Below are 10,448 nucleotides of genomic sequence, written 5' to 3'. Positions count from 1 at the left end.
GAGTTATTTAAGATTGAAAGAATAGTTTGACATTTTGGGAAATACAGTTATTCACTTTCTTGTTGAGAGTTGCAATTGCATTTCCTAAAACGTCTTTCTATTTTGATCGTAAAGAAGTTGCACACATCACAGCGTATTCTGCGGTTGAAACTCTTTAAATATAATAATATAATATAATATAATAATGTCAAACACTGAAATTAACAGTTTGATCCACAGTAACTCTGAAGCTGCTTGATGGGAAATTACACAGAAATGTTGGTGTTTGGTTTCAGATCCTTCTTCTGTGCACATTTAGGTTTTATTTTTCTTGAAAACAAAACTACACCCACAGACTATAAATCTATTAGAGTCAGACGGATAAATTGGCCAGACCAACACATCGATATCAACTGATACGTAACAAGAAAATGTCTGCAGAGAAAAAGCAAAGATATGATTTGTGTGTACATGTTTGACGTAATTTAGAAACAGTCTCATCGTTTGATATTTCAACTGTAAAATCTCCTACTCAGTACATATTGATCGTTATGGATCCTGAAAAATGTCTCTTTCTGTTGTGTGTTTCTGTAAAAAAGAAAAGTCTGAACGTTGACCAATATCTCATTATATGATTTTTAAAGCGCTCAAACGTCAATATTCATATCGGTCTAAAAGATCCAGTATCGGTCTGTGATAACGTCATTGATCCCCGGTGGAATTCACTTTTTATTTGATTTATTTTATATTCAATCCAACAGAGAGAGACCTTTATATCTTTTTTTTTTTCATGCCAAACATTTTACCAAGAAGTCATCAGATGTAATCACAAGTTTATTTTAAGATGAACTGAAATAAGCAAAACTAGATAAAACAGTAATAATATAACATAATAAATTATGAAATAACTATTTTATTAATGTAATCTCTATTCGATTTAATATAATAGGATATAATATAATCAAATTAAACATCCATGTATGTTTATTAAATGGGATTATTGTATCCATGGTGACTCAGCATCCTTCCCCAACGTTTTACTTTAAGTTATTTAAGTTGGTAAAGAGTTGAAGCTGTATAAAAGTTGTATAAGTCCATGTGGTACAACATGTTCTCGGTCCTCACTCCTCCCACTCAGTCTGATCATATGACCTCCAGCTCTCGTCTCCACTTCCTCAAACTCTGCAGCTCTCGGTGTGTCGCTGCAGCCTGCGCACACTCATTCAGACTCATTCCTACTCCCTCCGAGCAGGAAACCAAACCGAGCCTCGCTTCAACGGTGCGTGAGTGTGCGGGAGTGAGTGTGAGTGTGTGTGTGCGTGTGTGTGTGCGTGTGTTGCAGCTGGCCCGGTGCTGTGGAGGCCCTGATGGCAGGTCTGAGGAGCGGAGCTGGAGCGACAGGAACCCGGCAGAGAGGACAGCCAGCAGCCCTCACACTCCTCACGCTGCTCCCGGTGCTGCTCACCTGCTGCGTCAGGTGTGCGGAACCGAGTGCCAAACCGAGCAACATCATCCTCATCCTCGCCGACGACCAGGACGTTGAGCTGGGGGGGATGGTGAGTTGACCCTTTATAGTGATCACCTGTATTGATCCCGAAGAGACCTTTATAAACACTCACCTGTAAGGTGTGTTTATTGTCACCTTATCAGACTTCACGGTGTTTTCATCACCTTATTATCGCACATATCCAGCTCATCATGTTGATGTGCCGTCAGCTGTGAGTGAAGGAAGAAACAATACGTCCATTAATCGATTTCAAAGTAGCATCACGCTTCATTGATCCACAGAGTGGATATACTGTAGGTGCAGAGCAAAGGGAACCGAACAGGAGGAGAGCTCAATACAAGAGAGAAGACAGCCTCTCTGCAGCCATGCTAGCTGCTCTGCGAGGCTGTACTTAATGCTAACATGCTAACATGCTGCAAGCTAAGCAGCTATAATGTTCACAACGTTCACAATCATAGCTTAGCGTGTTAGCATGCTAACATTTGCTAATTAGCAACAAACACAAAGTACAGCTGAGGCTGACGGGATCATAAACCAAAATATTGGACGCTGGAGGGAAAATCAGAAGATCACCGAAGTCGGGAAGATTCATCCTCTGAGGATCAGGAATGTTTGTCCAACATTTCAGGACAATCCATCCAGTTATTTCAGTCTGGACCAACAGTCCAAAATACACCAACGTCTGGGAAACTGTGACGGGATTTTACACAATATTATAAACCAAAAACACGCTGCAGCTAATGATTATTTTCATTAGTGATCAATCTGCCAATTATTTTGTCCATTAATCGATTGGTGCTATGAATCAGAAGCAGATTACAGTGTGAGAAGGCAGCAGGTCTCTAGAGGAGGTTCACAGGGCTGCTAACAAGCTCACAATGACTCTGTTAGTGCTCAAAGACCTACACAGTTTACTATTTATGGAGCAATTAATTCACAACGTTTCTGTCTGGGCTCATTTCATGTCGGGAGATGTGTCACTCTGCATGTCCTTGTTTCTGTTCTGCAGACCCCGATGAAGAAAACTAAAGCCTTAATAGGAGCCGCAGGAGCAACGTTTGTGAATGCTGTGAGTAAATGAATCCTCTTACTCAAGTACAATATATAGGTACTTGAGTATTTCCATTTTATGCCACTTTTTTTCTTCTAATCCACTACATTTCAGAGGGAAATATTGGACTTTTTACTCCACTACATTTGTTTGACAGATTTTACATTAAAGACATAAGATTTCTACAATACGATACACTGTTCAACATTAAACCAGCGGTTGCCAAGCTTCTTGGCTTGTCAGGCCCCTTGTGATGTTTCACGAGTTGTCAGCACAGTAATTTCACCTCTAAACTTCTCACAAGGTTTCATTTAAATAATGTTTTGTATATAAACCAGTTAAAACTAGCTAACTGTATATAAAGCGGTTAAAACTAGCTAACTGTATATAAAGCGGTTAAAACTAGCTAACTGTATATAAACCAGTTAAAACTAGCTAACTGTATATAAAGTAGTTAAACTACCTAACTGTATATAAAGCAGTTAAAACTTGCTAACTGTATATAAAGCAGTTAAACTAGCTAACTGTATATAAAGCGGTTAAAACTAGCTAACTGTATATAAAGTAGTTAAACTAGCTAACTGTATATAAAGTAGTTCAAACTAGCTAACTGTATATAAAGTAGTTAAACTAGCTAACTGTATATAAAGCAGTTAGAACTAGCTAACTGTATATGAAGTAGTTAAACTAGCTAACTGTATATAAAGCAGTTAAAACTAGCTAACTGTATATAAAGTAGTTAAACTTGCTAACTGTGTATAAAGCAGTTAGAACTAGCTAACTGTATATAAAGCAGTTCAGACTAGCTAAAGGTATATAAAGCAGTTCAAACTAGCTAACTGTATATAAAGTAGTTAAACTAGCTAACTGTATATAAAGCAGTTAGAACTAGCTAACTGTATATGAAGTAGTTAAACTAGCTAACTGTATATAAAGCAGTTAAAACTAGCTAACTGTATATAAAGTAGTTAAACTTGCTAACTGTGTATAAAGCAGTTAGAACTAGCTAACTGTATATAAAGCAGTTCAGACTAGCTAAAGGTATATAAAGCAGTTCAAACTAGCTAACTGTATATAAAGTAGTTAAACTTGCTAACTGTGTATAAAGCAGTTAGAACTAGCTAACTGTATATAAAGCAGTTCAGACTAGCTAAAGGTATATAAAGCAGTTCAGACTAGCTAAAGGTATATAAAGTAGTTAAACTAGCTAACTGTATATAAAGCAGTTTAAACTAGCTAACTGTGTATAAAGCAGTTAAAACTAGCTAACTGTATATAAAGCAGTTCAAACTAGCTAACTGTATAAAGCAGTTAAAACTAGCTAACTGTGTATAAAGTAGTTAAACTAGCTAACTGTGTATAAAGTAGTTAAACTATCTAACTGTATGTAAAGCTGTTAAACTAGCTAACTGTATATAAAGTAGTTAAACTAGCTAACTGTATATAAAGCAGTTAAAACTAGCTAACTGTGTATAAAGCAGTTCAGCTCCACCAGGAGCAGCTACAACAGTAAAATGCTGCAATCTAAAATAAATAATCTGTCGTAGGAGAACGAGTGCATTTCGCTGATGATACTTATATAAGTTGTAATGGAGTATTTGTACATTGCTGTAGTGGTACTGAAGGACCTGAGTCTTTCTTCACCTCTGCACTCACCTATGATTTCACATGTGTTTAAGATGTTGAAACTGAAGGAGTTACACATCCTCCTCTTCACTGTCGTGCTTCTCTTTCATCATATTTTTCCCCTCTATTGTTCCCCTATTCTCATCTTCCTCTATCGCTGCTCTCTGCTCTCGCTTCCTTCTCCTGTGAAGTTTACAGTCTCGCCGCTGTGCTGCCCCAGCAGGAGCAGCATTTTGACGGGTCAGTACCCCCACAACCACGAGGTGAGGAACAACTCCCTGTCTGGGAACTGCTCCAGCCCTCTGTGGCAGAAAGGCCCAGAGTCCGAGGCCTTCCCCATCTACCTCAGCAAACAGAAGTACCAGACCTTCTTTGCTGGGAAATATCTGAACCAGGTTTGAACACGCAGTTTTCTTTGCAGTTTAAGTTCTGGGTTTGATACGTGGTCACTATCACTTGCTGCACTTCCTGTTTCAGTACATTCAGCACATTATAACGACTGCTGATTAAATATTTTAACCTAACCCAAACATATAAGAAGTTGTAAATATTAGAAATAAACATTTAGTGTGTCAACTGCATGAATCAACGTTCCCCTTTAAAGTTTTATTTTAACCCAATTTACAACAGTGCTAGTGCGAGACTACACCCATGCTAGCAGCTCCGTGAGGCTGTACTTGGACACAACAGTGCTTTGAGCTAAATGCTAACGTCAGCATGCTAACAAGCTGATGTTTAGCACCATGTTCACCATCTTATTTTAGGGTGTTATCAAAGTATCGGACAAATTTAAATTAAGGTCACTCAACCAAACCAGAAATGCCGACTTCATGGTGGCGCTAGATGAAAAGTCAGGTGATCACCAAAATTATTGCAATTCCTCCTGAAGGGAGTCATGAATGTCATCGCAATCCATCCAATAGTTGTTGATCTATTTCAGTCCGATTTCCACCAGCATCTCCTTCCGGACACAGCGTCCTCGGTACTCTGGACGATCAACAGAACAATTGTGGACAGTTGTGGGAAGTAGATCTATGCAGAAACGGTCTCTATAATATAACAGTTGCAGATATAATAAATAAATGAATACATTTTGAAAGTGTAACACCACAGCCACCGGAACAAAAAGACCCCAAACAAACAAACAAAACTTTGCTTGAACAAAAAAACAAATGACCAGACAGACACATTTCAAAATATATCATGAGAATAGTGCAGCACCACACAACATTGTAATAACAGCTGCTGTTGTTGTTCATGAGAGTGCCACACTGAAAACTAAACACCTGCCACAGCAGATCAACAAAAACACATGGCACACAATACGATATATTAAAGGTAACCATCAGAAAAGATTAATAATTAAAGGATGATTAAATACACAGATGTTGGGGGTGACTGGAACCAGTAGAGGACAAAATGATTGCAATAATACAAATATAGCTCGTCTCAGTCACTTGGGGGCGGGGGTGTTTCGGCCCCCCACTTCCTGTAACACACTTGCAAGCTTCATATTTGAGAATATGAGTCATTTTTATCAACCGTCCAAATGTTTTTGTAGCCATGCGAGCTGAAATAACTGAACAACTACTGGATGGGTTGCCGTGACATTTTGTTAGCACGCATTTGTTAGCATTTAGCTGGAGGCACCTCACAGAGCTGCTAGTGTGACTGTAGACTCTTCATCATGTTTCTCATCTGTGTGGGTTTTTTTTCTTTCTGCCATCAGTACGGTAAGAAAGACGGAGGAGAAGTTGGTTATGTTCCACCTGGCTGGGACCAGTGGCATGCGTTGGTGAGTCACGCACACGTCAACACACACAAATACATACATTAACAAGTACTTGTGTTGTCACAGCCTTTGCTGTATGGTTACAGGTGGGGAACTCGCAGTACTACAACTACACACTTTCAGTCAACGGCAAAGAAGAAAAGCACGGGGACAGTTATGACAAGGACTACCTCACAGACCTCATAGTGAGTTGTGATCACACACACTCGTTGCCTGTGATCAGCAGTATTTCATGTATCCGGACATCTATAGGGAAGTTTATGTTAGGATTTATGGGAAGATACAGGACCGTTTACCTGCAAACTGTCTGAATCAGCTGCTGTCATAGAAATATAAAATGTCTAGTAAGTCTTCTTTGTCGGCCAGTCAGCAGTGTGGAAGGTTAATCATCAACAGCTCGATGATGTTCTGGAAATGCATGAAATGAACTCATATGGCTAATTTAATTTCTGTCAGAGTATTTACATTTAGATTGTAGAGTGTTTGAGTGAAGCCGTTTGGCTTCTTTGTGTTTTTGAAATGTGTGAAGTCATCTGTTTCATGCTGCTGCTGCATGTCGTCCTCATCTGTCAGCTGATACATTTAGTTTATGAGTGCTGAACTTTCTCTTGTCACAGTGGTGCAACATCAGCATAATGTGTGCCGTGCTCACCATCGTAGCGTTAGCGTGCTAACATATGCTAATTAGCATTAAACGCAAAGTACAGCTGAGGCTGTGCCAAATTCTGTGCCAATCCATCTGCTAGTTGTTGAGATATTTTAGTCTGGACCAAAGTGGTGGACCCACATTGTCCCTAGATCCAGGTCGCTAGCAGGGCTAAAAATGACTGTGGAGCAGATTTTAGGTAAAAACAGGGTTTAAAAAGGTGTCGTCTTCAGATTTAGAGGCAGCTTCACTGTATATACACTGTGGAGGGCTCTATCACGTTTATATCTTTGCAACAAAATGGTGGTCGCAAGCTTATGGGCTGTTCAGTATTACAACAGATCTGGAACTGAAACGGAAATAAACAAAAATTTGAATGACATTTAAAAAGACTGAATCGGCCAAAAGAAATCAAAACAAAACCCGCTCTCCAGTTAGTCGGACAAGAAGTTTCAGAATGTCATAAGGCAGTTGATTACCAACCAAACTAAATGAGGAAAAAGACTGATTTAACACAGTGTGAGACTTGGAGCATTAGTCACATCTTAAAGCATGTGTTTAGCAGCCGTTACGTCTCCTGGGGTGATAATGACTCACAGATGCAACACATGCACAACCCTCCCTGTTCGTGCGGCTCACGGAGTGTATTTTAGTTTTTATTCCACTTTTTGTTTGTTTCCTGATGTCTGATCCTGCGTCTAACAAACAAAGACGCTGCTGCTTTCTCTGAGATTGGGTCTTTGCCCCCCCCCCTTCTGTGTGTGTGTGTGTGTTTTTTTTGTTTTTAATCAAATGTAAAATTTAGCAGCAGTCGTGTGTTCAGTGGTGGTTTGTTCCTCGATCCAGACGAACCGGTCCCTTCGCTTCCTGGAGGACCGGAGCCCCCAGCATCCGTTCTTCCTGATGCTGTCCCCCCCTGCTCCTCACTCCCCCTGGACGGCAGCACCGCAGTACCAGAAGGAGTTCGGCGACGTGAAAGCTCCTCGAGACGGGAGCTTTGACAAACCAGGGAAGGTTTGTCCAAGTTAACGTCAAACATTATTCCGTTTGATAACTGTTATTATTTCATAGTCTTTTCCAGTGAATCTCTGTTTGTCTGCGTGTTGCAGGACAAACACTGGCTGCTGCGTCAACCTGTCAACCCCATGCCTAACAGCTCGCTCACCTTCCTGGATAACGCGTACAGGAAGAGGTGCCACCACTTTGCTTCAGACTGAAATGTCTCATTAAATGTGGTTTGAAATGAGATGAACTAGAAGTGATGTTGGAGGGGACATTTATATATGGTCTTATTTTGGAGGTGGAAGAATCCGCTCCGATGTTTTGTGACCAAAATAAAAGTGTAAATGCTGCTGCAGGTGGCAGACCCTGTTATCTGTGGACGACATGGTGGAGAAGCTGGTGAAGAAACTCGACAGTATAAAGGAACTGAACAACACCTACATCTTGTACACCTCAGACAACGGCTACCACACAGGTCTGAGCGTCCCCCCCCCCCCCCCCCCCCCCCGGTCCTCTTCCTGTCTGTGTGCTGCCTCACAGTGATCACCTGTCGTCTCTCTTCCAGGTCAGTTCTCTCTGCCCATTGATAAGAGGCAGCTGTATGAATTTGACATCAGGGTCCCGCTCATGGTCCGGGGTCCAGGCATCAAACCAAACCAGACGCTGCAGGTCACACACACACACACACACACACACACACACACACACACACACACACACGTTTTTCCTTGCATGTGTAATTCAGTTTCACTTTGCTGTTTAATCCTCTCTTTGTTTCTCGACTCCTTCAGGCTCCGGTGTTGAATATTGACCTGGCTCCCACCATACTGGACATATCTGGTGTCAACCTGTCTTCTGTGAATGTGGACGGCCAGTCTTTCCTCTCTCAGATGGTCAGCAGTTTCCTTAAATGTTTTCCTAAATGTTAAATTTCCTTCAGTCTTAAATGACTAACATTCAGATTCTCTGACTAGGCTCCGTCACTGCGTAATGGAACTGCTCGTCCCTTTTTCCTTGTTGAATACACCGGAGAGGGACATCCAACAACAGATCCTGCTTGTCCCAAACTCGGCCCTGGACTGTCTGTGAGTATCTACCACAACAATCATCTGCTGAGGAAGCTCGTGCCATATGATTGAAAGCTCCAGAACAGTCATGACTCCTGGTCAGGAGCCCACCTAGTGAGCAAGTTAGAAAACAAAACTGTATAAATACAACTGACCTATCAATAAAAGGCCAATCACAAGTGATGCATCTAAAAACAAGACAAATACACATGAAATTACACCTTAAGAATGATGTAAATACATCCAGTGTCTCAGAAAACAGTCACTCAACACTTTTTAAACTCCTCCTGGTTCTTTCCTCCATAACAGCTGATCGAACCAGACTTTTAATACACTCGTTCATCCTGTTCCTGTCACTGTCTCTGCAACATGCAGCAGCGCAAAACCCATAAAAACATCGTCAGATTCATGAGGAAAATCAACCTGGATTGTCCCCTTTTTAAGCGCAGCACTAACTAAAGGTCCACTTACAGTACTAGCCTTTTCCAGAGCTTTCAGTGGCATTGCTCAAATGTCAGATGGTCCACTAACTAAACTTTGCAAACTGTTTTACGAGGAAGGAGAAACATTCCTCAGTCTTTTATAACTTGCATTCCTGCAGTAGGCAGGGAGGTGTATGATGTCATCTTGTGCACATGATGGTAGTGAACAAACATACCAACAAAATGGCAACCTGACAAACTCCAAAACTCCCCAGGGTGGCTTTAATCTGAGAAAACAATGACATTAATTCTTAGTTGCAGCACTCACTCAACACTTGATTTCCTTCAGCAATGTTTCCCAGACTGCGTGTGCGAAGACGCCTACAACAACACCTACGCCTGCGTCAGGACCCTCGACGGTGAACACGACCTGCAATACTGCGAGTTTGCCGACAGCGAGGTACGGCGGGACTGTGTTTGTTTATCTGAGTCGTTTGTGTGAAAACAGATGTGAAGCTCAGCGTCTTGTTCTTCTTCGTGCCCCCAGTCGTTTGTAGAAGTGTACAACCTGACGTCAGACCCCCACCAGCTGGAGAACATCGTGAAGAAGGTGGATCCAGCCCTCCTGCAGGCGATGAACCAGCGGCTCATAAAGCTCCAGTCCTGCGAGGGCGACAGCTGCCGTAACATCAAGTAAAGAAGACGCAACGAGCTCCAGGAGGCTGCCAAACGTGGACGACTTCATACTGACGGTGGAAGGTGGGGTTGGTTTGTCTGACAGTCGGAGAGGCCTTTTGCTTCCTACTGTGAAATTTTGACATGTCTCAGAAGGGAAACGCACAGGTGTAAATAATAAAATGAATGATGGCTGAATTCTATTTAGCTGCTGCAGTTTGAGGGTCCTGCTGGCTCACTGCCACTCTGTCATGGTTTACTGGAACACCTGAATGGAACAGAGCCATAGTTAAAGGAAAAGTTTGACGTTTTGGGAAATGCAATTATTCCCTTTCCTGCCAATTATTAGTTTTCAGATTGATGTCACTCTTATGTCCGTACATTACAAATGAAGGCACAGCCAGGAGACAGTTAGCTTAGCACAAAGACTGAAAACAGGGTGAAACAGCTAGCCTGGCTTCATGCAGCAGTGACAACATGTCTGCCAGCACTAAAGCTCAGTAATGAAGACGTGACATCTTGGCATTGTGTCGTTTTCCCACTTTCATACTTTTACACGTGCGAATAAGCATATTTCCCAAAATGTCGAACTTTTCCTTTAATGTCATCAATGACACCTGTGCTCTTCCCACTAAGTCACTGTGAAAAATATCTTTTTTTTTTCCTGAGCTGTGCTCATAT

At 41.5% G+C, this 10,448-nt stretch overlaps 1 protein-coding gene across 1 annotated transcript; it reads left to right on the top strand.

The window, feature by feature from the left end:
* Positions 1 to 1,177: 1,177 nt before the first annotated feature.
* gnsb (glucosamine (N-acetyl)-6-sulfatase (Sanfilippo disease IIID), b) lies at positions 1,178 to 10,448 on the top strand. Its single transcript, XM_070924504.1, has 13 exons — positions 1,178 to 1,535; positions 2,496 to 2,555; positions 4,355 to 4,558; positions 5,893 to 5,958; positions 6,042 to 6,140; positions 7,448 to 7,615; positions 7,711 to 7,793; positions 7,960 to 8,078; positions 8,169 to 8,272; positions 8,395 to 8,496; positions 8,578 to 8,688; positions 9,442 to 9,552; positions 9,640 to 10,448. The coding sequence occupies exons 1-13, from the start codon at positions 1,347 to 1,349 to the stop codon at positions 9,787 to 9,789; spliced, it is 1,566 nt and encodes a 521-aa protein (XP_070780605.1). The 5' UTR covers positions 1,178 to 1,346; the 3' UTR covers positions 9,790 to 10,448.

The sequence above is a fragment of the Enoplosus armatus genome, chromosome 18 (assembly GCF_043641665.1).
Source record: "Enoplosus armatus isolate fEnoArm2 chromosome 18, fEnoArm2.hap1, whole genome shotgun sequence".
Taxonomy (NCBI): Eukaryota; Metazoa; Chordata; class Actinopteri; order Centrarchiformes; family Enoplosidae; genus Enoplosus; species Enoplosus armatus.
The sequence above is the reverse complement of the archived record's forward strand: the minus strand, read 5'-3'. Positions and strand labels throughout refer to the sequence as shown.

Bases quoted from the DNA above. Each gene is read 5' to 3' on its own strand.
- gnsb (XM_070924504.1), top strand. From the start codon at position 1,347: ATGGCAGGTCTGAGGAGCGGAGCTGGAGCGACAGGAACCCGGCAGAGA. The intron at 7,794-7,959 runs GTGCCACCACTT...ATGCTGCTGCAG, and splicing joins GATAACGCGTACAGGAAGAG to GTGGCAGACCCTGTTATCTG. The intron at 8,079-8,168 runs GTCTGAGCGTCC...TCTCTCTTCCAG, and splicing joins AGACAACGGCTACCACACAG to GTCAGTTCTCTCTGCCCATT.